Source organism: Ovis canadensis, chromosome 21 (genome assembly GCF_042477335.2).
Source record: "Ovis canadensis isolate MfBH-ARS-UI-01 breed Bighorn chromosome 21, ARS-UI_OviCan_v2, whole genome shotgun sequence".
Taxonomy (NCBI): domain Eukaryota; kingdom Metazoa; phylum Chordata; class Mammalia; order Artiodactyla; family Bovidae; genus Ovis; species Ovis canadensis.
This window is the reverse complement of record NC_091265.1, coordinates 33,660,270-33,686,579: the sequence shown is the minus strand read 5'-3', so window position 1 is coordinate 33,686,579 and position 26,310 is coordinate 33,660,270. Positions and strand designations below refer to the sequence as shown.

The following is a 26,310-nucleotide window of genomic DNA, read 5'->3' as shown; positions in this document are numbered from 1 at the left end:
AATTGGCTCAAGGCTGACCTTGACTATGCCCCCACTTACAGTAGCACGTTTTAGGAATAATTTGTGCGACAAAGCTGGAAGTTTGGGGCGAACAGAGGTGCAGTTACAAAAGTGCCATGCTTTAGGCCACAGAGCAGTTTACAAAGCAGAGTAACTGCATCTCAGCCTGGGGGCCTGTGTAGGGCGCTGAGATGTGGGCAAGGAGGCTGGCCACCTCGGCACGGGGAGCTCTGGCCCAAGGGTGGCATCACGAGCTTGTCCTTCAATAAAGGCAAAGGGCTTCAGGTGGTCCTGAGGGTGTGAGGTCTCAGGGAGTGGTGCCTGAGGTGACAGCTCTGCTGGTCTTCCACAGGTAGGGGTCCTGTTTGGTGGCCTCACCAAATGGACACACCAAAATGCCCTAGGGTTCCCTTGAGTACCCTTCCTGACCATCCCTCTGCATGCCCAGGGAATGAACAGAGAGCTGACAATGTCGTGCGTCCAGAAGTGCTCTTTAGTTGGGACAAAGCTCTCACCTGTGCAAAAGGCTAAAAAAACTGAGCCCAGTTGAGATCACTGATCACTATCGGGTCTTGCTCAGGGCAGTAAGGGGCTCAGACAAGCACATACCTGCCTCCCGGTCCACCCTGACTGGTCCTCTTGGATGCGGCCGCCTGCAGGCTTCTTATCTGTTGCACCAAGCAGGTGGCTGCACACACCAGAGTGAGATGTGTGCTCAGTGAGTGCCTTGCATGCGCTGCCTGTGGCTCCCCTTCTGCTATGGCCCCGAGTGGACGCTCACCCACCCTGCCTGGCTCCCTGGCCTTGGCTCATGGTGTCTCCTGCTACAGTGCAGCCTACACTCAGAGGCCCAGCTCAACCATCCATTAAGCCCTTTCTGAGAACTAAGTTTGCTTTTCCCCAAGTTCCCAAGCCCAGGGTGTGGCCCTCTAATCCTTTCTACACCGAACTTATCTGTGACTGTTCCCATCCTCAGGGCCCATATACCAGGTACCCCAGAAGGCTTATTAAACTGTTATATGCCTGTGGTGTCTCCGGCACAACAATCCATTGTTACTTCTAAGAGAGCAAACATTTATTGAGCTATGTGCCAGGCCTAGCTAGGAATTTTCACATACACAACCAGGTCACATAACACTGGGAGGTGGGGTTGTCATCAGAGGAGGAAACAAATCAGGGAGGCCCAGGGACTCGTCCAAGTTTACACAGCATGCGATGGAGCCAGAATTGAGACTCAGGTCAGCCTCATTCCAAAGCCAAGGTTTTTCCCCTTATATATAGACACAAAATAATAACAACTATTCATCATTTATACTGTATTCTCATATACATTATTTCATTTGATCCTCACAACAGCCCTGTGAGGTAGACAGGGTTATGGGTTACTGTTATGCCCATTTCACAGATGAAGAAACAGAGGTGGCTTAGTGAGGTGAGTGACTTGCATAAAGTCACACAGCAAATTAGTGGCTTCACAGGTCCTGTGCTTTCTCTAAAGTCAAGCTGCTTGAATTAAGAAGCACCAAAAAGATGGAGAAATACTTTTTATGAAAAGGAATATGGGACAGTAGTGATTTATGAGATTTCTTCCTTAAACTGTTCTGCTGTGGTCACAGCTTCTGCTGGCTGGTCTAAATTGTGTTCTCCTGAGTGGCTTTCCCAAATACCAATAGTCTGGTGGCCTGGGACAGTTATGAGACTCAGGGGTCCCACTGTACAGGGGGGAAAGACCTTTATTACTTAAGGAATGTGGCCTTTCCCACAGCTGGGCACACAAGCTCCTTCCTCAGCCCATCCCCTGGGGTACCTGTGGCACCAGGCGTCTCTGGCTTTGTCTGAGGGCCCCTGCCTAGTGGGGAAGACTGTGGGACTTCCAAGGTCACCCTCATTCCAGGGATAAATCATAACGTGCAGTTTTGAGACTTGCACTGCTTATCACCCCTGGGAAGTGGTGGCTCAGGGTGTCTTGCCCTGGGTCTCACCCCAAAGAAGTCAACAGACTGGTTATACACGGAAACAGTACCACATCCCTCAGAGCAGTATTATAGGTGCTGGACACTTCCTCCAAGGGCAGTGTTATAGTTCAGACCACTCCTGGGCTCCTTGCTATACACTGCCGAGACCCTGGTCTCCTTCCTCTGGGGAAGCAATGTTCAAACTTACCAGAAGATGGTCAAAAGCTACATAGGGTCATGTCTGGTGAGAAGGGAGGGTCACAAACAAAGTGAAGCCGTAAAAAACAGGGATGACTTACAGGGACAGGGATGACTTACAGGGAATGTCAGGGGGTTAACCTTGGTTTTTAAGACAAATCCCAAGGGGAATCCTAATTCCAAGTATTCATACTTTCAGAATAGGTATGTGGCCTCTCAAAGTGACTATTCTGAAAAAGAAAATACACATTTGGGCGAGAAGAAAGGTCTACCAGGAATAGAAAATGCCTGTGGGAGGACAGATTTCAGCTCAAGATAAGGAAGGACTTTCTAACAGCCGACCATGACGGGCTGGTCGTGGGGATGACGGATGTTCTGTTGCTGAGAGTACGCAAGCAGAGATGGTTATCTCCTGAAGGTACTGGGGAGAAGCCCTCAGCCCCAAATGTGCTGGGGTGTGCTTGGGGTGGGAGAGCACTAAATGACTGTTGAATTATTTTCCAACCCTGAGAGTGCATATTTGTTTAGAAGAATCTGTTTCAATGACACTTCAAATTCTTGGAGAAAGAAGTCAGGGATCAGGCCACATTATGAAGTGCCTTTCATTGTAGTGGCTCCAGATACTTTCAAATCTTCACAGGGATTAGCAGCTCATTTCTGAAGCAAGGAATCCCCAAATGCCTAGGTTTGGCCCCGTCAAGAGGGACAGCCCCATCTTCTGAACACTGCCTGGAGACTCACTCCTCTATGCCGGGCCAGCTCAAATCCCGCCCCCACAACCTACTTCATTTCCAAGCCAGCCAAGCAAGCCCCAGGTCCTGGCCACGTCCCAAGGATGGAGGGGCAGGCAGGATGGGAATCTCTGGGGACTTCCTGTCCTAAGAAACCAGAAGGAGCCTCTTACTCTCACTTCACCCCCCTCTACCAAAGGAAGGGCTGCAGGCAGTGCCTCATGGTTCAGAGAGAGCTGGAGTCCAAGGGAAAAGTGCTGTTCTCTTTCTAGCCAGGAAGTCCTACGGCCTCCTATAGGACATGATGGCAGACTTCACTTACAGCAAACTGCCCATCTCCAGCTCAAAGCGGCAAGGAAAAAGGTGGCTGTGTCAAGAGGACACACAGATTCCTACGGGTGGACTGCATCGTGGGGGGGGAATCAAGTCCTGCTATGCGATTAATGCAGATTAGTATGGTACCCTGCCTCACACCACCGGTGAGACACTCTCCAACATCCTGGCTTTGGGAAGACCCCCTCCAGTGTGGCTGGGGTCCTTTTACCTGTACCGTATTAATCGAATAATCTTATTGTTCATAAAATCCACAGCGTGTGGGTGAGAAGAGTCGATGCAGAAGCCATCACTCAGCGCGATCTTGAGCACCTCCTCCACAAAGACCTGGAAGCTGTTGATCTGCTTGTTGGCTGGCACCACCCAGAGCCTCTTGAGGTTCTGCTTGGTGTACTCCTCCTCCGGCAGGCCCTCCACGTTGGCCACCCAGTCCAGAGTCAGGTGGTTGGGGTCTTGCAGGTGGCTGGTGATGGACGAGAGGTTGCCACTGGAGCAGTAGAAGAGCTTGGAGCCGAGGAGCTTGAGGAAGAGGCAAGAGGTGCTGAAGATGTTGGCATTGAAGACCTCCATGCTGGAAGAGGAGAGGCTGTAGATCTGGGGTGCCTCACGCACGGTGAAATGGACCGTCTGCACACGCTGGTTCAGCGTGATATTGAGCATGGCGTTCTTCTCGGCCTTGGACAGCTCCACCTCCTTCTCCTGCAGGGCCTCAATCAGGGGTTGCACCTGGTAGAAGTCGGCCTCCCTGCGCAGCAGGCCCATCTCCTGGAAGTCCTCGGGCAAGTCCAGGTGGGAGGTTCGGAGGAAGTTGAGGATGTAGCGGAACACTTTGCCGTCACGGTCGATGAAGCAGTTGCCCTGGCTGTCCCTCTTGGTGGGCATCTTCCCGCTGAACATGGCACCCAGCATGGAGTCAGGGAAGCTGGTCAGGGTTGCCAGTGAGGTTGTATAGAGCTTCCCCCCGACATTGAGCGTGATGGGGTCAGACATGGCAGGAAGGCTGGGGTGCAGGAAAATAGTCCTACAGAGAGAAAAGAAAGAAATGACTATTACCCAACCATATCTGATGACTTTTGGGGCTGGTATAACAAAATACTGGAGACTGGGTGGCTTAAGTAACAAACATTTATTTCTCGTAGTTCTGGAGGCTGGGAAGTTGAAGGTCAAGGTAGGGGCAGATTTGGTGTCTGATGTGTTCTAATATGGAGAAGGGGCAAGAGAGATCTCTGGAGTCTCTTTTATAAGGACAGTAATCTCGTTCATGAGGGTGGAGCCCTCATGACCTAATCTCTCAAAGGCTCTACCACCTTATACCACCCCATTGGAAGCTGGGATTTCAGTGGATGAATTCTGGGGGACACAAACACCCAATCCATATCATCTGGGTAGTCACGGTTCTCCATTTCTTATTGTATGTCCTTGGAATTGAAATGAATGAATAACTCAATGAACAATTGGATGGGTAATAATTGTCACACTGTCTAAAGCATGTCAGGTTCACTAAGGGAGTTAAAAAAGAAAGAAAGAAATGAAAAGAAAAAACAAAGCCTGGGTCCCACCCTCCAGAGGCTGTTTTAATTGGTGTGGCATGTAACCCAAGCATTGATGTATTTTAAAGCTGATTCTAAATGTTCAGTTAAGACAGGGAACTACTGGTCTAAGGAAAGGCAGAAAATGCGCCTGGACTGAATGCTATGTGGCTGCTCTTACGTACATTTGCTTACACACTATCCTTTGACATACACAATATCACCAATCATCCCCACTGTGAGGGAAACTGCCAGGATTCACTCCCCAGGCTTACAGTGGTAAAGTGTCCTGCAGGATTCAAGCCCAGCTGCCTTTATATGAGACAGAAAAATGTATTCGTGCTTACTAGCCAACTACTGGGCCATTCTCGGTACTTAACATTCTGAGGTGTAGAACTCCAAGCCCCATTCTCCTTCTGCTCTATCAATGTTGCCTTATTTATTCTTCTATCTAAAAGAATGCACAACAAATGGCTGTGATTAGTACCATTTCCATCTATATTCCAGGCCCACAATGGGTCACTCGGTCCTCTGGACTCCCAGTGATGCTCCTTCTGGATTCTCACCCGTCCGTGATGACCTGCCTGGCCATGAAGATGCCCTTGGCTCCTGATGGCCTGCCCTTTCCTACCATGATGGAACCCCAGGCTCCTCCGAACCTTGCTTTGTAGTGCGGATGTGGGCCTCTGCCACCAAGCACCCTTCCTGAGGGCTCTTTAGCCACTCCTTAACAACTCTCCCCCACTATCCCCCCACTGACCTCACAGCCTCTAGTGTCCATGGCTGGCGAATCTCCATCAACCTGAAGTCTTGGATTCTAGCTTTTCTTTAAGGGTCTAAAAATCAGGGGATGTACTTCTTTTGCTCCTAACATGATACTTTCCCAGGAGTCAACTTGTGCAGTGAATCCAGGAATCTTTCCCTAATGTTGGGTGTGGGGGCACAGGTAGGAATCAGTCCCAGTGCTGCCTCTGAGAAGAGCCCAGGCTGGCAGAGGAGACCACAACCACAGGCAGTGACAAGGAAAATGACCAGCTACAGCACAGCGAGTACAGATAATATTTCAGAATAATGTTAAATGGTGTATACTCTATAAAAACTCTGAGTTGCTATGCTGTAAGCCCAAAACTAATACTGTAAGTCAACTCTACCTCAATAATAAAGAAATAATAAAATAAAAGGAAGGAAGGAAGGATGGAAAAAAGGAAGAACAATGCACTAAGAGCTGCAGGAGTAGGCCTGGAATGGATTCTGGCATGTTTACTGTCCAGATGGGAAAACTGAGGTCCAAGCAGGGCACTTCTCTCAAAGTCACCCAGCAAGGGTAGCAAGCGGGCCAGGGCAGTTGTCACCAAGCATCTGCCTTCTGGGGAGGCTGACTGCACTGTGAACCTGTGAGTCACTCAGTCGTGTCTGACTCTTTGCGACCCCATGGACTATTTGCCTCACCAGGCTCCTCTGTCCATGGGGATTCTCTAGGCAAGAATACTGGACTGGGTGGCCATTCCCTTCTCCAGGGGATCTTCCGGATTCAGGTATCGAACCTGGGACTCCCATAGCGCAGGCAGATTCTTTACCATCTGAGCCACCAGGGAAGCCCTGACTACACCGAGACCCCTCTACTCCAGAGGGTGGTGGCCATGCTGGGTGTGGAGGACTCTCGGCTGCCCCACCCAATTCTTTGGCGGGGTGGGGGTGGGGTGGATTCTGTCCCTGTCCAATGGGGCACTTTGATATTGCAGAAAGGCATTAACCATCTGGAGTGTCTGAAGAGAAACAAGCTCATGATGAAGTTACAAAATCATCAACAGAAGCCTGGAGCAGATGGGCTGCGAGACGTCGGTGGTGGGTGGGGTTAGGGTGGGGGGAAGGGGGTGTCCAACAGAGAAGGGTTGGGGAGGGCTCCTAGGAAGGGGTGGTTACCACGCTGCTGAGACTTGCAGCCGAGGTGTATGCTTGGCCTGGGGCCCGAATCTGACTAATTTTTCCTCCAGCGGGTGCAGGCAGGAGCTGGACCCAGGAGTGGGCCAGCTGCTTTCTCATTCCAGCATCTCCTTTTCTTTCTAGATAGTAATCTGCACTTTCTACTTTCCAGTCTTTCTTTCTCTTTAAGGCCCAGGCTCTGTGAAGTGGCTGAGCTCCACGGAAAGGAACACACAGGCTTTGGCGCGGCAGAGGCTGGGCTCTTTCCCGACAATTCTCTGGGCTGCAAACCCCATATCTCCTAAGTATATCAGTTCTGAAGAGCTCAAAGCAGGTGGGGAGGACAATCAGGTGCCACAGGGCATACCAGGGCCCTTGGATGGGCACCCAAAGTCCTATTTTTCTGCAGGCAAAGCAAAACAGTACCTGCCTTCCCGCCCCCGCGCCCTGCTGTGTGGCTCCTGGTCATTCACCCAGGGCAGCGCCGGGAGTCTGGGCCGAGGCTGGTTAGAAGGAGGTCTCCTGACCCCTGGAATACATACTCAGACATAGAACAGACTTATGGACACACTGGGGGAAGGAGAGGGTGGGATGACTAGAGAGAGTGGCACTGAAATACATGGTACCATATGTAAAATAGATAGCTGCCGGGAAGTTTCTGTATTGCGCAGGGAGCTCAGCCTGGCACTCTGCGACAACCTTGAGGGGCAGCATGGGGTGGGAGGTGGGAGGGAGGTTCAAGAGGGAGGGGATATGTGTATACCATGGCTGATTTGTGTTGCTATATGGCAGAGACCAACAAAATGTTGTAAAGCAATTATCCTCCAATTGAAAAAAAAGAAGGTAGGTCTGACCCCAGACTAGGGGGCTCCCTGTGCTCTTCACTACAGACTCAGGGATCACAGAAGTCAGCCCTCCCAGCCCCTATTTCCTAGTCACAGTGCCCATTGCCCACCGTGGCAAGTCCACAGGCTCGGTCTGAGAGCCACGATGACACAAAGGGGCAGGAACTGGCGTCCCAAGGCTGAGCAGCGTCACTGAGGGGGGTGGGGGCTTCCACCACTGAGCTCCAGCCCCACTGTGTACCCAGCTGCCTCTCAGACAGCCCACCTGGATTTTCTGTGGATACCAGAAGCCTCACAAAGAGTTCTCTTCCCCAGATCCTGCTGACTTCTCAGCCACCCATCTGCGTGAGCCCACAAGGCAGCCCTGACTCAGCATCCCTAACATTTTTCTCGACTGTCTCCTTGAACCTGTCCCTGCAGGAACTCCTGGAGCTCAGGGCTCACCCCCACTCCCCCAGCATCCTCACGTGGCTCCCTGCCTCCTTTCTGTCCACCTGCCATTTCAGTTTGCAGGCTGATTTTCCTGAAGCAGTGCTGCCTGCTCTGACTACTGTGTGCAATCCAATCTCACCTTCAATCCCACCTCTCCCCACACTCTATGCTCCGGCCGTCCTGACACCACAGCATCCGCCCTCCCCTGCCTCTGCTCTCCTTATACCACCCTTCTTCACTTTTTCCACTTTCTCTGCGTTCAACCTATGAGTCACTGCCTCTGTCTATCCCCAAACCTCCACTTTGCCAGCTCTCCTCTTGGGGCTTCTGGTCCCTTCCACAGCCCACCATTCCATCATGTAATCAATCATGTAATGATCTGCTTTGCATTTGGCCCTCCTCCCTAGCACTCTCAAGGTGAAGATCACTGGACATCGATATGCATGAAAAGAACCTCAACTCATATCCCGCAACACAGATGAAAAATTAACTCAGAAGAGGTCACAGACAAATGGACTGTGACTCAGCAATACAAGCCAACTAGCTACTGACACACAACACAGAAGAATCCCCAAAGCATCCTATTAAGTGGAGGAAGCCGGCCTCAAAAGGTCACATGGTGTATGATTTTATTTATACAACATTCTGGAAAAGACAAAACTATAGATACAGAAGTCAGATCAGTAATTGGAGAGGCTGGAGATAAGCCTGGCTACAGAGACTGGAGGAATATTCCGGACTGACAGAAATATTCAGTATCTTGATATAGTGGTAGTCAAATGACTGTATAAAGATTACAGAAACTCATGTAACTGTACACCTAAAAAGGGTGACTTTTACTGCACATAAATTATGCCTTCATAAACTGGAAAAAAACCAAGATTGTGATTGTGTCATGAATAATATAATACACTGGGTTATGACCAGTTTTATATATATTGTTGTGAAACTGTTTCATTTGTGTGTGTGTGTGGTGGGGGAGGGGAACTGGAAGGTGATATAAAGTGTACCTTCATAACATGGGTTATGATGAAACTTGTTTGTGCAAACCGCTACCTGGTTTGTGATCTCTGTGACAGCGGTGGCCCAGCTCCTGTCCCTGTGTGTTCACTGCCGAGCACACTGGGGGTGCTGGGGGTACTGTGGAGGGGCTGAGGGAGGAAGGGATGAACACGTACTGAGCATTCTACTACATCCTGGGCCTGTACACCCACCAGCCCTTTTAATTCATATAGCAGCTCTACAAAGCGGCCATCATTCCGTTAGGCAGATAGGAAACAAGAGACCCAGGAGACTGAGGGCTTGCCCAGGACACACGGCCAGGGAGTGGAAAGCTCACTCTCTTTCCCCTGCACAGGCTGCTGAGAGCTGGAACGGCAACAAAAGGCTGTTTCATAGCTTCCACAAGTTTGAGAATCCCTGAAGCAGCCTTTTAAAATAGTGCTAGGCAGCCTGCTTGGCAAGACAGCAGCTACCACCTGCTGAGCACACACTTCCTGCTTGTATAATGCTTTGGTTAACACACAGTAGCATTTTATTTATTTTTAACAAAAATATATAGAGAAGTATAGAGAATGATACTACTGGGCTGATTCTTTACCTGCATTACCTCACTTGATGTCTATACAAGCACCCTGCCAGACAGATGCTATTATTTCTGTTTTACAGATGAGGAAACCAAGGCTCAGGAAGGTTACGAGATTGCTCAAGGTTACAGAGCTAGTCACTTGAGGAGCTGTGACCCGAATCCAGGTCGGTACGAGTCCAACACCTCTCAGTTTCCCCTTCCCACCCTGAGGCCCTAACATGAATGGAAGGTGCACATTCCCTTATTCTCTGCCCAGATCGGACTGGGGTAGGTCTTTTGGCAACTAGTCTGTGGCTGGCCTGGGACTCTGCCCAGTCACATCTGAGGATACGGGGATTGGCTCCTGGATGGCCTGGAGCCCCTCCATAGCTGACACACCACAAGTCTAAACCCTACTATTTCAATAGCAACCCATGATCCCTAATGACAAAGCAGCAAAACACAAAAAGCCAGGTTTTTTTTAAAAGCCAGATTAGAAAAGATGAATGAGAATTACAAACCGAACCATGAAACAGGAGATAAAAGAAACTCCACCACTGTGTCTGAACAAATAATGTGTCCTAAGCAGGAGAATTTCCAAGTCTGCCTCTTGACTCGAAAAGAACCAAGAAAAAAGATCAGCCCATTTCCCTTTCTGAGAAAACCAGGAAATTATGCCAGGCGGATCCTCGGACCATCTGCCTGGGCAGGGAAAGTCAGGGGGCCTGGGAACTTGGGAGGTGGCTGGAATTCTCTCCTCCCTGAAATGAGTCTGTGGCCCAAATGAGGGGTGATGGATTTTAAAGCCCGGCCTGGTATCATGTGGAGGGCAATCCCAGTCTAGAGCCTGAAAATCACCCTGCTGCAACCTTTAATTGTAACAAAGAAAATAGAATTCTTTTGAGAGTGGGTGTCCTATAAGGAAGGGCAGTTAAGACACTGCTCTAGAGTCCTTTAAAACTATGTTCTTTAAAACCATTCCCGCAGGTCTCACAAGAGACACAGCTACTGCCTGGTGAGTACTTCTTAGGTACTTGCTATTAGACACATTTGCTCAGTTAATCCTTGTAACTCCCATTGAGGAAAGCATTATCTCCACTTCATAAATGAGAATCTGAGGCTCTAAGAGGCAGGTGACTTGCCCAGAGATTCAAACAGAGCCAGGATTCAAGCCCAGGCCCGTCTAACTGCCATGCTCTGAATGACCTTGGGAATTCAGCAGTCAAACCCCTTGCAGAGGTTTGGCACTTGTCCTCTCCTACCTCTTACCAGGTGCTCTCATACCTGCCACCTCATTTTGATTCTGACATGCATGACCAGTGAGTGCGCAGAGAATCGACATTTCCTGAGCACTGAGGACATGTCCCCAGCTATGTGAGGCATTTTCCTGTAGACCATTTCACTGCAACACCACACTGAGGCTGTGAGGTAGGTACAATTATTATCTCTATTTTCTGGATTATAAAACAAGCACAGAACAGTGAAGACAGCTGCTTAAGATCACACAGCTAGCAGTAGCAGAGCTAGAATTCCAAGTGAGGCCTCTCTTCAAAGCCTGTGCTGCCCAGGGACTTCCCTCGTGGTCCAGTGGTTAAGAATCCACCTTGCAGTGCAGGGGATGTGGGTTTGATCCCTGGTTGGGGAACTAAGATCCCATGTGCCGCGGGGCAACTAGAAAGTCCGTGCACTGCAATGAAAGATCCCACGGGTCAGTCCTGCAGCCAGGTAAGTAAATATTTTTTTAAAAAATTACACCTATCTTAAAAAACCCTTGTGCTCCCTTCGAAAACAAAGAAGCATATGCTTCTTTATTAAGAAGCATAAACAGGACTTGAATAAACAGAGACCTGTGATGATTCTGAGAGGCAGTATCTTAAAGCTATTCTTCCCTGGTGGCTCAGACAGATCTGCCCACAAGGCGGGAGACCCAGGTTCAATCCCTTGGCTGGGAAGATCCCCTGAAAAAGGGAGTAGCAATCCACTCCAGTATTCTTGCCTGGAGAACTCCATGGGCAGAGGAGCCTGGCGGGCTACAGGCCATGGGGTTGCAAAGAGTTGGACACGACTGAGCAACTAACACTTTCACTTCACTTAAAAATTAATTACAGTTGTTATGCTATTCTAATCCCACTCCCAAAAGTATTTTTTAAATTGGTGAGTGATAACCTAAAAGAGTATTTGAAAAAGTATATCTTAGTATAATGTATGAAATCAAACTTAAGGCAATGACATTTCAAACTGCGGTATTAAGACAATGAAAAGGGGAAGGAATTTTGTAGTACACATGCTGAAAAGACTGATTAGCAATTAAAAAAAAAATTGATCCTTACAACAACTCTGGGATGCAGGCAATTAAAAAAAAAAAATTGATCCTTACAACAACTCTGGGATGCAGGCAAGACAGATCACATTATCTTTATTTCACAGAAGCAGTGAGAATGAATCCTTGGCCCGGGGCTTTGTGTCCATTCTTGACCTCTGAGTCATGGTCTCTGGGAGGTTTCAGGTTTGGACACTGCTCAGAGGACTAGTCCTTTGGAGGCAGCCTAGGGTCTTCTCTGACCCGGGTCCTGAACAAGAGACTGAACCCAGATGCAGAGGTCCTAGGTAACAGGCCACACACTAACAGAGCCTTAGAACAAGCAAGGGCTTTCTGAGCAATTCCCTACATTATTGCCCACTAAGCCTCCATAATGAAGGTATTTTACATGAAACCTACTCCTTTTACACACCGAGGACCAGCTGTTTTAACAATCAATCTACAAGGCATTGATAATTATTTATCTTTTTATCCATCTATCCATCTATCATGTCTCAGCTCTGCTCAGAGCCTAGAAATGATACCCCAAGTAGTAATGAGCACACTTGTCCCCAGATCTTGGTTTTTAAATCTTAACTCCTACAAAAAGAAACCATGGTTTCCTGGCGAAACTGGTGATTCCGGGACTTTGACAGGTTCAAGGTGAGCCTGGAACATCTCTTTCCAGACAGCAAAGAAGACATCAAAGATTAATGTGATCAAGTCAAAAGAACGCAGATCTCAAAAGCTGTCATCACAAGAAAAAAAATTTTTTCGTAACTATCTGATCATTCCGCAATATATACAAATATCAGATCATAATTTGCTGTTTTTCTTTAGTTAAGTCGTGTCTGACTCTTTGCGACCCCACAGACAGTAGCCTGCCTGTCCATGGGGTTTTCCAGGCAAGAATACGGGAGTGGGTTGCCATTTCCTACGCAGGGAGGTCTTCCCAACCCAGGGATTGAACCCATGTCTCTTGTATTTTCTGCACTGGCAGGGGGATTCTTTACCACTGTGCAGCTGGGAAGCCCTCTTTAGTTACAAGAGGGAAAAACTTAACCTTTTATGGAAATATCAGGCTGTTATGACCTTATCCAATAATCAAATTTAGCATTCATGGATAGAATAGTAGGATTCTGATATCATATGCCTCCTAATGTGATGCAATAGTAAGTACGCAACATTGCCAGAAAAGAAAGAAAAAAGCAATTTGAACCTAGTTATTGCTAAATAAATTTAAACAGGTAGAGGGGCTCTATCTAGATTAAATGAATTGCTTAAAGAGATATAATTAAATGCAATGAATGAATGAATCTTGACTGCATCTGATTAAAAAAATATGAGATAGTTTTTGACAGTTGCAGAAATTTGAATCTCAACTATTTAGTAGATAATAATGAGCTCTTGCTATTTTTCTTAGGTAGGATAATGGTCTTATTGTTATGGTGCAGAATGTTATAATTAGGAGATAACCTGCTTTAGAATTTAGGGGTCAAGTGTCAAGACATCTGTAACTTTTCAATAGTTTAGCAAAAAGTACATGTGTAAAAACAAAATTGTCAATGTGAATCGGTGCATCGGTGAAAGGCTACTCCTTCAATGTTTCTGTATGTTTAAAAATTCTAAGAATATTTTTATTTTGAAGGAAGAGGGAAGAAAAGAGTACTTCTTTGCTGCGACTACAGATGTAAAGTTCCAGTCAGAGTGCCTGGCCCTAGTAAATAGCCAGATTCCATAAATATTAGATGTTATTTCTACTACTAAGAAGCATTAGCATCTCATGATCTTCTCCTGACATCTCGGTGCTCTGGAGGATGAAGAAGCCAACCAGGGCTAAGCTAAATCAGCCCACAGTTGGTGGAGGGCAACTGAATGTACATCCAAGTAGTCTCCTACCCAGACTAAACTGCCCACAGGAACCACAGAATCAGGCCTGCCTGTCTCCATGCTGAGATCCAGGCTGGGAGAAGATGGCTGTTTAGGCCTTGTTTTCCCTGCTTCCTTCTGAACTCAGTCTCTACTACTACAGTAGAAAAGAAACTCCTGTGATGGTTTACCAAGAATGTTAACAAAGAGGGGCCACTTCTGGGCCTCACAGATGTTTGTGGGAAGAGGAAAGTGCATGGGCTTTGGTGTCACATGGGCCTGCATTTGAATCAGGCTCTGCCACTTCATTAGCTGTGTGGCTCTAGACGAATTCCTGGGCACATGGTGGTGATCGTAACAACAACAACAGTAATAATAATGGCTGACGTTTACTGAGCAGTTACTACTATGCTATGCACTTTGTGTGTGCTTAGTTGCTCAGTCCTGTCTGACTCTTTGCAGCCCCATGATCTGCAGCCCACCAGACTCCTCTGTCCATGGGGATTCTCCAGGCAAGAATACTGGGGTGGGTTGCCATGCCTTCCTCCAGGGGATCTCCCAATCCAGGGATCAAACCCAGGTCTCCTGCATTGCAGGTGGATTCTTTACCGACTGAGCCACCAGGGAAGCCCTTTATGCATGTTAATTTCATAGATGAAGATGCTTATTATCATCCTTACTTTACAGACCAACCATATCCCGCCCTCTCCTATCTCTGCAGTTTGGCATCTGCTATCCCTCTGCCTGCACTGCGAAGAAAATGCCATTCATCTGCCAGGCCCATTGGCTGCAATTCATTCCTTCCTTCTTCGTATCTCCAGAGCATTTTATTCTTACCCCTTACCAAGGCTCACTTTCCTTAAGTAGACAGTTGCTTGGCCACCCTGTCAGGTCGGGGATCTGTACCCCAGATCTGTACCCCAAGAAGTCGGCAGGCAGGGGGAGGGGGAAAACTTTCCTCCCGTTTAGTCAGATCCATTTTCCTAGTCCCAGACTGTTACCTACCAATAGGGAGGTTTACCAATCTCTCCTGAATTTTTAAAACTTTCTATTTTGAAACAGTCTCCTGAATTTTCAGTTTGGAAAGTAAATATAAGAACTCCCAAAGTGTAGGGGATGCATAGAACACAGCTAGGTAAACTTCAAGGATGACAGCACTCAAAGTGAGTTAATGTGTCTCCCAAAAAACTAGAGCAGTCTTCCCCACCTTACACAGCCCACCAGATAAAGAGTCTGGCTCACAGCCCTGGAGACTATCTGGGGATACCGCCCTTCACCTCCCCTTCCTGGCCTCCCCACACCCAACAGCCGTATCTTTAGCTCTGCTTTGCCCAGTTCCTATCTCTAAAAGGCCCAAATGCTGTTTGCTCCATTATGTGCTCACCAGACAGAGAAGGTGCTTCCCAACTCAGATGACACACTTCGATCTTTGAAGGAGTCAACCAACAGGGAAGAGTCAACCAACAGGGAAAAGTCAACCAACAGGGCTGGAGAAGGGAAGTCACCTGACCTGACTTGCACAGCAAAGTATTCTCTCATCTGGTGTAGACTTCCGATAATCATCACCATCCTCTACCCTCTTCCAGAATCTTCCTTCATCGTTTTGGCACACCCTGAGGCTTCACCTTCTGGTTTTCCTCAGGCCCAACCACTCTTCCACGGTCTTCCTGCTCCTCACAAGAAAGATAATTTATGAACAAACGGCTTTCAAACGTACCTCCTCATTTCATCCTAACAATAAGCCTCGGAGGTTGGCAGTGAGGAAGCTGGTCCTGTCACACCTGTGAAGGACTGGGACATTTGTCCTCTACTCCCTGCCATTCACTACAGATTAAACCTCTACCTCCCTGCACTTCAGGGAAAAAAGCAGTGCCTTGAGAGTAAGGAGTCCCTGGGTGGTTTGGGGCGAGTCATTTTACTTCTCTGAGCCTCAGGTTCCTCAACTGTAAACAGACATGGTGACGTCTTCACAGGGTGTGAGTTGAATGAACTCAAATGTGTGACGCCGGTTCCAAGGTTGGGCTCTTTATTTTCTAGTCACAAGGAAAAGATGCTCCGTGCATCCACAGACATTTGCCCATCTGGGCACCCTCTTCCTCAAGTCACATCAGTGATGCTGACACTGGGCTTTTCCAGGGCCGAGAGGGATCCCTTTCATCCTTCCGTCTCCACCCCTCCCTCCCCGGCGCTTTTCGGCTCATTCCACCCAATCCAACTCAGGCTTGCTTCCTTGGCTTCCTCTGCACCCATTCCCCAGCCCCTTCTCGGATCTCACGCGCGTTCCACTTGTTATCTAGAGACCCCGCCCCTCCTTGACCCACCCACCGGACTCCTCCCACAGTCTCGGCCCTTATTATCCGGGCTTTTCAGACTATCGCCATCCACCCAGGCTCCTTCCAGCAGCTCCGCCCCTTCTTCCCCATAAACATCCCCTCCCCCGCAGCCACAGGCGTTGCTATTCCCATTGCACGGATGAGAATGGCGAGGCTAGGGTAGGCTAGATGACTTCTCACGGTAGGACAGGTGTCCAGATGGGTCCGTGACCCCTCGCCGGCAGTCCCTCCACCCCACGCCCCCGTCCGTGCCGCACCCACCTCCAGCCCTCGCTCAGCAACCTCCCCTCCGCGGGCGGCCTGCGCAGCTTTGCGAGGGGGGTGGAGGGCCGGAGCCCAGCCCAGGGGCGTGGCGGCCCGGGACCCGCCCGCTCCTCTCTGGGACTTGTAGTCCTCCAATAGGCTCTTTGTAGCTCTGCGCGTCGGGCGTCGAACTTCATCTCCCGGGAGGCATTGCAGTTAGCCGGCCCGCTCCCGCCCCGCCCCCACCCGCGCTCAGGCCGGCTCGTCTTAAAGGGGACGCAGCTTGAGTGGCGGTTCGCGGGGTGGCCCCCGCTCGGCTCCGCCCCTTTTCCCGCACCTCGCCCCTCCCCCCCACTTCGCCCCGCAGCCCTGTGGCTACGCCGTTGAGTCGAGCTCCCCAGTTACAGACTTGTGTAGGGCCGGGTGGAGAGGTTGGGCTTTGCAGTGGAAGCAGCATCCCTGCCGTCTGGGACTTGGCGGCGGGCGCCCCCACTCCGGGGAAAGCCAAGGACCCGCCCTGACCTCGCCTGGCCCAGCCTGGCTCCTTCCCGGCCAGAGCTCCCCTCCTTAGGAGCTGACTCCTGACGCCGGGGCCATCAGGCTTCCGAAGGTAAGGGAGCTGGGGCGTGTGTGCGGGTTGTGGGAGGGAGTGTCTGAACCATCCTTCTGATGGTTCGAGAGCCCGGACACGCGCGTGGGGCTCTGAGAATCCGGGGCTGGGAGGCGGGAGGTCTGGATGCATAATGGGCCTGGCTGTGTGACCTTGGGCGAGTAGCTGCCCCTCTCTGGGCCTCCATCTCCTCCTTCATCAATTGTGTACATAGAGACCCCGCCCCTGCCCCCGCCCCCCTCAGGGTTGAGGGCACCGGCGCCTAACATATCATGAAGCTCACCGGCCTTTCGTGAGATCCGCAGCCCCAGTCTGGGCTGGGAGCAGGTGCAGTGGTATAACTGGAGGGGGTGGGATGGGGCCGAGGTGGGTTACAAACTGGGGGCGCCCAAGAGGCCACCTGCGCTTGGAATGGGCTCTGCTATACTCTGCATTCTCGGCCAGGGCGTACTCCAGCTACAAGAAGCCTTGTGAACAGGAGACCCCGGATATGTCAGCCTGGTGCCCGCCCTTCCAGAAAGCCCGGGGTTGGGTGGGGATGGGGGCGCGGCCATCAGAAGTGTGTGAGGGGCTCATTGCTTATGTGTTTCTGAGAAGGGAATATATCCCACCTTCTCTTCCCTTCCTCAGTTCCCCTTCAATAAAACTGTAGGTAGTTTTTACTGATAACCTCTCCCCACCTCCTTTTTTTCCCCCTTTATTTCGGGGTGACAGTTTGGTGGCCCAAATGAAGGTCTCCTGGTAGTATGGCAAGGGGATCCTTCCCGGGGCTGCCTTGCATAGAAGTTCAGTTAAAAAAATCCAGAGAGGAATGCTGCTGTCCAGAGGCCTGAGGGACCAGGGATGGAGAGCTTCTGGGTGTTAGGAAGGACAGCCTGGTGCTCCCCTCTCCCCTCCCACAGGCAGCTCCAGCACCCAGGGGAGCCAAAGGAGGGAGACTGGGTCTGAGGGTCAAAGAGGAAAGGAAATGGGCTTCTCAGTGCTGGGCTGCTGGGGTGGGGGTGGCAGGGGGGTTGCTGTGCGCGCTCCGGCATCTGAAGAGATTGAGTGAGACCTTGAAGCACCCTTCCCTGTCCCAGGAGATTTTGTGAGCTTTCTACCTCAGAGTTAACCAGGAACAGTCTTCTTTGTTTGTTTTCTTTTTCTTCAGCTCTGGTTGTTGGAGTCATTTCTAGAATGGCCCATCCAGTGACCTCTGTAGGGGCTCTCTTGGCTGAGGTTTTCAGATTCTCAGGGTTGTGGATATGCACGACTGGACCTGTCCAGGGGGCGGTGAATGGACCAAGGGTGAGGCCTGTCCCTGGAAGGAGCTTTTCTAGCGACATCCTTGGTTTTATCTCATCTTGCTGTCCTGTCTTTTGGTCACTTGGCACTCCTTCACCTCTGTGCCCGGTCCTGTGCTGGACACTGGGCACAGATAGGGGAATTGGGCCTACTTCCTCCCAAAAGAGATCCCCACCTGGTGGGGGAGATGGATATAAAATCAATCTGGTTCCACTGCCGAGGGATGAAAGAAGTGAAGACGGCCTTGGGAGGCCAAAGCCCAGAGACTTGAGTTGCAGGGGGGATTTGGAAAGGCTTCCCAGAGGAGGGGTCATGTGACCTGGGTATTGAAAAATGAGTCAGAATTTGCCAGGAGAGAAAAGAGAGAAGCCCTTTCCCAGCAGAGAAAACGTCCCCAAAGTGTCGAGCAGGAAAAAGCCCACTGCCCAAATTCCTGTAGATTTACCACCACCAAATGGAGTTTGTCAAGTTCATCTCTAACCCTGCCCCATATTAGCTTAGTGTCACAGAAAAGACTTGAATGACAGGCTCAGGAGTTTGGACTTTACCTTGAAAGGGTTGGGGAAACCTTGAGGGTTCTGAGCAGGGGCATGGCAGGATGGAGTTTATTATCTAATGAGGTTGATCTGCCGATATTTGCAGGGTGAGTGGGAGAGACCGGGGAGGGATGGGGAAGTCTGAGCTGGGGCCCAGGGAGAGAGTGAGGCAGGGCATTGTGCTCACATGCACAACACACAGGGTGCTTTGGGGTTGATGAGTGATGGACAGTGGGTACATTCAGTCTCTATCATGCAGGAACAGAGACTGTCAATATACCTTGGAAAGGCGGAGGGTCACTTAAGAGGGACAGTTAAAGGGACCCGGACTTTCCAGGGGAAGGGTCGTGATTTTCTTCTCGTGTGCTTTCCCACTTCCTGGAGCAAGCTGGATGTTGCTGGAACTCCCAGGCTGCCCAGGTCAGCAGTGAGAGATATAAGCCAAGGATGTGGGGAGGAGCCGCAGCACTGGCTGGGAAAGGCTAAGGAGTGAGCAGGTGGTCATCTCCCATTTGGGGCTTCATAGGCTCCGAGAGGTGGGAAAACACCAGCCTTAACGGTTGTGGCCACAGTAGGGGTAGTAGCTGGACTATTTCTGAAACCTGGACTCTGTGCTCCTACACATGGCTCTAGTGGAGGCTGGATTGGGGAAGGGAAAATGGGGATTGGTTGAGAGGCTACTGCACTAGTCCAGGCAAGAGGTAGAAAGGAGCTGATATTGGGCGGGGCTGGAGCTCAGGAGAAAGAATGGAAATGATGAGTTGGCAGTGAGGGTTAACAGATGAAATTCCTTCCAGAATCAGCTGGATCAGGAGTATGCATCTCCTTGTCTCCACACAGTATCAGTTTTCCTTCTTAGTGCAGATTTCCCAAGAATAGACTCTTATTTTTTCTCATCTATTATCCAGCCCTTGGCTCATCTATTATCCTTCCCTAGTGGCTCAGATGGTAAAAGAGTCTGCCTGCAATGGAGGAGACCTGAGTTTGATCCCTGGGTTGGGAAGATCCCTTGGAGAAGGAAATGGCAACCCACTCTTGTCTGGAGAATTCCATGGATGGAGAAGCCTGACAGGCTACAGTCCATGAGGTCACAAAGAGTCGGACACGACTGAGCAGCTAACACTGTATCTAGGCCTTGATGTGCCTGGTGACTTGAGGGATCTCATTTCCCTGACCAGGGGCTGAACCGAGGCCGTGGCAGTGAAAGCACTGAATCCTAACCAGTAGCCCACCAGGGACCTCCCTGCCCTCTCCACCTCATCAGCAGTAGGCTGAGAATGGTCCCCATTTCCAGATGAGAAGGCTGAGGAGTCTCAGGAGGGACTCACCCAAGGTCACCTGGTGATTCTGAGGCAGAGAACCCGAGTCTTCTACTCTGATGCAGGCTCTTCTGGGGGAGGGCACGGCTGCGGTTTGCTGCTGCATCTGGCATGGGGTAGGTGCCTCTTGGGTCAGAGCCAGCGTTGATAGGGCGTATCCTCCTCCATAGCCTAGAAGGAAGGTAGTTCCCCACTCTTCCCGCAGCCCCCCCACCACCCCGAGGAGCACTGGCAGTCTGTTTCCTCCTCCCCAAGAGAGGCCGAGTGCAGGTTCTAATCCCACCCTGCCAAGGCGCGTCTTTGTCCCTTTCGGTTCTCAGCTTCCCAACCCGTGCCATGGGGAGAGCAGGCATTATTCTGCCTCCCTTCTGTGGCCTGGAATGGGTCAGGTGAGGTCCGTGCCTCTAAAAACCCCGTTGCATGAATGCATCCAGTATATTGCTGAGTGGGTTCGTTGGTGACCATGGTGACAGCTGACCTCAGACTGCCTGCGTGGGAGTAGGGGCAGGTAGACAGGGCTTGCCAGACTGGTCAGGCCACAGGCTGCACAGAGGCTGCACGGCTGGCCTTGGAGATCACACCCTCCTAGAATGGCTCCACTGACCGAGCTCCCAGCTGCCAGGCACAGACCACCTTATGAGGCAGGTATCAAGTAGAACAATAGGAAATTGCCAGCCTCTGATCCCTCGCTTTTTATCCCCATTTTACAGAAAAGAGGCTCATGCTATTATGTGGTCAAGGTCACACAATGAGTTGCAGGACTAAATGGGATTTATTCCAGGTCACACTTGAGTGCAGGACTCCTCGTTCCTAATTTGATTTTCTTTCTACTTCCAGAGCCTTCCTTAACGCCAGAACTCTATTTATGCCTGCCCTAGGTCTTTTTCCTCCACACATGATGTCAATATCTCATTGATTAGGATTTCTCCTTTGTTGCCTGAACACCAGGGTTTCTCAGCATTTTGGGTTGAAAGTATTAAGTCCACTAGTCTGGAGGGTAGGGGTTTGGGGGATGGTCCGCAAGAGACTGCCCAGGAAAGAGAGGACCAGAGCTGAAGGCAGACTCATTTTTAAAGACACTTTTAAAGGCCTTTTGAGAGCATACCTTACTTACATTGGCACTCCACCAATGCATCTGTCTCCACCACCGGACTGGAATCTCCTAAGGGCGAGGACTTTGCTTCTAAAGCAAAAGCATTGACACTTTCTGAGCACTTTCTTGTGCCCAGCACCATGCTAAGGCCTTTATATTTGTCTTCACAACAGCCCTACAGTGTGGAAATAGAGGCTCAGAGAGCCTCTATCATTCTGGATGGTAAGCAGAATGGATCCCGGATGACTCTCAAAGAATAGGGTCTAACACCATTCCAGGCTTGGGGGGTATGAACTTGTACTAAATGCTGAGGTCATTCTGAAGCAGCGAGGCCAGCATTCAGGAACTGCTATCTGTGCCCGAGCTACACCCTCTAACCACAGTAAACTCCTCAGGGGCACCTACTCTGCAGTGGCTGGTCCCTACCTGAGGAGCTCACAATCTGGTGAGAGAGAGAGAGAGAGAGAGAGAGAGAGAGAGAGAGAGAGAGAGAGAGAGAGAGAGAGAGAGAGAGAGAGAGAAATGAGTCCATTGCATTGTAACACTTGTAGTAATGGAGGTTTGGTCTCAGTGGAGAGCTAGGACAGAGAAGGGAGTGTCCCCATAGGGCCTGGCACATAGCTGGGGGTCCCACAGTATCTGTGGTTTTGAATAAAAGTTTCTGGCCCATCATCTATGAAATTTCTGGCATGTCTTCACACCTACTCCAGGTCTTAAGAGAGTAGTTTTTACTGACCCAATAAGTTTAATTAAACAATTACCATATACTGAGCCTTATACTGGGTCCTGCCCGGTATGAGATTAAACAAAAGAAGCAAAGAAATGATCCTGCCTTTTAGGACCTGAACCTGTGGGAACCAGCATGAGAGTCAGGAATCACAGTGGGTCAGTTTAGGATGAAGTCTTCCAGAAAACAGCCCAAATGGAGAAGGGCAGAGGTTTGGCTCAGGGGAATAAGGAATAACTCTCAACACACACTGCATCTGCTCATTCAGCAGATCCCTACTGTGTGCCAGGCACTGTGCTAGGTACTGGGGATACTGTGGTGAACAAAACCTGACTTGGTTCCTGCCCTCAGGAATCTATATATTAATATAGTGCAGGAGGATGACCCCAACCAAGAAATCATGATTAGTGCTCTAAAGGAGGATAGGATGCTGTGAAACTGTTAACAGGGGTGTTTGACCCATACAAGGATGTCAGGCAGGCCCTCCGTGAGGAAGAAGTTGGAGCTGAGGTTTGTAGTGTTAGCCAACCAGGGAGAGGTGGGACAAGCAAGTGCAAGCGCCCAGTGGCAGGGAGGATACAGTGAGCCCAGAGTGAGGGGCTGATGTGGGCTGAGGCTCGGGAGGTGACAGGGCCCCCTTGTGCAGGGCTGAGCACAAAGACAAGGTGCTCTGCCTTGGTGGAGGAGATTCGAATCCATACAACCCGGCACTGTGTGATCCCAGCTACAGTGGACGAAGTGGCCAGTGGAGGTGGCTGTAGAAATCCAGCTGAGGGTTGAATTCAAGCCTGGAGGTCCAGGGAGTTCTAATTAAGGTCTGGGTGTTTTAAGTGGGCTTTAGAGGAAAAACAGGACTTTGCCTGGTTGTATGAATATGTGTTCATGGTGGAGGTCTTGGGAGATAGGATGTTTCAGGCGAAAGGCACAGTGAACACAAAGAGGAAAAGGGTAGGTCATTTGAGAAAGAGCAAGAAGCTGACTAGGGGTGGAATAAAGTGTGCAGGGATCTCTGGAAGCCCTGTCAGCCCTCCCTTCCTGGAGGAGTGATTTGTGTGTGCACACAGCTCATCTTCCCGCAGGACATGACTTGGCCAGGGCTCTGGACAGCAGCTTCTAAATCCAGCTCTTACCTGCCTTGCCAAGAATGGACTAGGTGGTCAGGGAGGCCCGTGGGTGGAGGTGGGAGTGGATGGGGGAGAGGCAAAGGGGCGGAGCAAACGGGAAGACTCAGATGTTGCCTTTGTGAGATGCATCAGCAATAATTACAATCCACTGGGGCTTATTATGTGCCAGGCATTGTGCTTTTACCTCATTAGGATACCTGCCAGGGACGAACGCATCCTTGCCCCATTTCACGGATGGGGAGCTGGGGCCCAGAAAGGTTGAGCTGCTCGCCCCCAAGTCTCAGCACGCAGGGGACCACGTTGGGGGTGGGGGTGGGGCTCGGTCCTGTCGGGCAGATTGTGACCCTGCTCCCTGTCCCCCGCAGCCTGGCCACCATGGACAAGATCCTGGAGGCCGTGGTGACATCATCATACCCGGCGAGCGTGAAGCAAGGGCTCGTGCGGCGCGTGCTGGAGGCGGCGCGGCAGCCGCTGGAGCGCGAGCAGTGCCTGGCGCTGCTGGCGCTGGGTACGCGCCTCTACGTGAGCGGCGCCGACGAGCTGCCCCGCCGCGTGGGCTGCCAGCTGCTGCACGTGGCCGGCCGCCACCACCCGGAGGTCTTCGCCGAGTTTTTCAGCGCGCGCCGGGTGCTGCGCCTCCTCCAGGGAGGCGCCGGGCCGCCGAGCGCCCGCGCGCTGGCCTGCGTGCAGCTCTGCCTGCAACTGCTGCCCGAGGGGCCCGGAGCCGACGAGGTGTTTGCGCTGCTGCGGCGCGAGGTGCTGCGCACGGTGTGCGAGCGCCCGGGCCCCGCGGTCTGCGCGCAGGTGGCGCGGCTGCTGGCACGGCACCCGCGCTGCGTCCCCGACGGCCCTCACCGGCTGCTCTTCTGCCAGCAGCTTGTGCGCTGCCTCGGCCGCTTTCGCTGCCCGGCCGAGGGGGAGGAGGGCGCTGTGGAGTTCCTGGAGCAGGCCCAGCAGGTGAGCGGGCTCCTGGCGCAGCTGTGGCGCGCGCAGCCTGCCGCCATCCTGCCCTGCCTCAAGGAGCTGTTCGCCGTTATCTCCTGCACAGGTGCGTGTGCGCTGGGGCCGCAGTGGGGCCCGTGCGTGCAGTCTTCTGCGTGGCGCGCCCCCTTGGTGGTGTGGTGTATGCACAGGGGTGTGTGGGGGGATGTGCCTTTACTTAGCAGGCCCCTCCTGAGCTCCTGCGGGTGGAGGTGGGGGCTCCGATCCTGTGGTCCGCTCCTCTGGCCAGGGGGAGTCCGGGGAGGGGCGTGAGTGAGTCAACAGGAAGCGGGGGATGGTCATCATGCTCTGTGGGTCAGGTGAGTTTCCAAGTGATGATTTTTGAGGCTGGCCTTGAGAGCTGGGCAGCGCCAGGCAGCAGGGGTAGGGTGCTCAGGGCAGGCAGAGCGATAGATCCAGAGACGTGATAGAGCCTGTACCTGTCAACTGTGAACTGTAAATCTTGGCTGTTGACAGCTGTGGAAATTGGACTGTAGTTTAAATGACTAAAATAAAATTTGTGCCTTCCCTGATTATAGGGTTGTTCATGGGAAAGGAAGGGAATGCACCTGGCAGGAGGAGGAACCAAGGCTGGGTGTGTAAGGACCTAGGTCTTTCATACAATTGGGCAACACATTTTGATGACTAATTTTTTTTTTAATGTCTATTCGGTTCACCGGGAATGTCCTCCCTCCCCTCAAGTCACATTGCCCTCCTTCCTGTTCTTTCCAGCGCCACTGTTACTATCTAAGGGCCTGGCCTATACAGGCATAGTTAGGGGTTAGTACTTTTTTCTTTGCTCAGCTCAGGGCCAAAGCAGTGCCAGTGAAGGTCTGTTGAGTGAATGAGCTAAGATGAGATAGAGGCCAGGATGCTGTAGGAGGTGAGGAGGAGGCCCCAGTGTGCTCTTTGCAGAGGGCCCCTAGTTCCTTGGCAGCATGAAAGATATGGGGTGCTAGGGGAGGGGTGGGGCCCATCTGTCCTCCAAGCTCAGCCCCCGCCCCTGTTCCAGAGGAGGAGCCACCGTCTAGTGCCCTCGCCAGTGTGGTCCAGCACCTCCCACTGGAGCTCATGGATGGTGTCATCCGGAACCTCAGCAATGATGACAGTGTGACGGACTCCCAGATGCTGACTGCCATCAGCAGGTGGGCTGAGAGACGAGTGGTGGTCAGGTCTCTCTCTGTGTCCCAGAAGCCCCTTCCACTGGGTGGGATTGCTGGGCTAGATTTAGTGTCAGAGGGCCCAGGCCCTCATGCTTGTTCAGTCCATCCATCCTTTGAGCCCTTCCTGTGCCAGGCCCAGGGCTGCAGGTGGGAGACACAGAGAGCTTTGCTCTAGTGATGCTCTCGGGCTGGATACCAACTCTGTGACCCTAGACCAGTCAGCGGACTCTCTGAGCTTCAGTTATCCCATCTGTAATAGCAGAGGTAGTATAAGAAGTTGTTAGGCCCCCATGGGGTCAATGATAGGAGATAAAAGCACTTTATGAAGTGCTTTCTGAGTTTGGCAAGTATGGTAAACAAAGTTTGGGTACTTTTCAGCTCACAGAGCTCTTGCACATCCCCCACCTCATGTGAACATCATCACACCTGTGATCTAGCCACACCTGCCTGGCCGGTGATCTCAGAATATGACACCTACCCTCCTGCCTGCAGGCCTTTGGCTCTGCAGACTCCATCCGCCTGGCATCCCGCCTCCCCCTACCATTCTTTCCATTCCTGTGTGCAGATCCACTGTCTCCTCCATTGGGCCTTCCCGGATTCCTTGTCTTTAGTAGGTGAGAGAGTGGGCTCTAGAAATAAACTGCCTGAGTTCAAGTCTTGGCTCTCCCACTTCTTGCCTGTGTGATTCTGGGCAAGTTACTCAACCCCTCTCTGCCTCAGCATCCTCATGTGTAATTTGTAGTATAATTGGACCCATCTTACAGGGTTGTTGTGAGGGTTGAATTAGGTAAAATGAGATGTTACATCGTGCCTAGAATAGTGCCGTGGTAGCTGTTACTACCATATTTACTACTTTTTTGCTTTTCTTTGTAGCAGGAGCTTCCGAGTATAAAAATAATGATATTAGTGCTTTTTTTCCCGAGTACCTACTGTGTGGCAGCTTCATGCTCCATGCATGCAGGTGTTATTTTGTGCGGAGGTCACATGGGTTAATACATGTAAGGCTGAGCAATGCCTGTTGCAGATTGAATGAATGTCATCGGTTAGCCATTATCTCTTAATCCATACAACAGCCCTGTGAGGTAGGTGTTGTCTCTATTTGACAGAGGAAGAAACTGAGGCTAAAGAGAGTAAGTGACTTGCTCCAGGTCACAAGCGAAGGTTTGCGGGAGCCAGAGCTTCTGGCCTGGGGGCAGTACTTCTCCTGCCATTGGGC

General features: G+C 51.0%; 2 protein-coding genes across 6 annotated transcripts in view; one reads left to right on the top strand and one right to left on the bottom strand.

Moving 5' to 3' along the window:
* Positions 1 to 1,053: 1,053 nt before the first annotated feature.
* Positions 1,054 to 16,351, bottom strand: KCTD21 (potassium channel tetramerization domain containing 21). 3 transcript variants are annotated; one of them, XM_069564964.1, is made up of 3 exons: positions 16,276 to 16,332; positions 15,192 to 15,348; positions 1,054 to 4,238 (listed from the first exon to the last, which is right to left on the bottom strand). In XM_069564964.1, the coding sequence occupies exons 2-3, from the start codon at positions 15,248 to 15,250 to the stop codon at positions 3,425 to 3,427; spliced, it is 873 nt and encodes a 290-aa protein (XP_069421065.1). In that variant the 5' UTR covers positions 15,251 to 15,348; positions 16,276 to 16,332; the 3' UTR covers positions 1,054 to 3,424. The 3 variants fall into 3 exon arrangements, with proteins under 3 accessions (XP_069421065.1, XP_069421064.1, XP_069421066.1); XM_069564963.1 differs by having other exon boundaries at positions 15,066 to 15,348; positions 16,276 to 16,318; XM_069564965.1 differs by lacking the exon at positions 15,192 to 15,348 and having other exon boundaries at positions 16,276 to 16,351.
* A 427-nt stretch (positions 16,352 to 16,778) lies between these two features.
* The window catches only part of USP35 (ubiquitin specific peptidase 35), a 61,665-nt gene continuing 52,133 nt past the window's right edge, over positions 16,779 to 26,310 (top strand). For all 3 annotated transcript variants that reach the window (XM_069564911.1, XM_069564913.1, XM_069564912.1), the window contains exons 1-3: positions 16,779 to 16,867; positions 23,316 to 23,998; positions 24,944 to 25,076. In XM_069564911.1, coding sequence (XP_069421012.1) covers positions 23,326 to 23,998; positions 24,944 to 25,076 — 806 coding nt within the window. In that variant the 5' untranslated portion in view covers positions 16,779 to 16,867; positions 23,316 to 23,325. The remainder of the gene's footprint in view (positions 16,868 to 23,315; positions 23,999 to 24,943; positions 25,077 to 26,310) is intronic.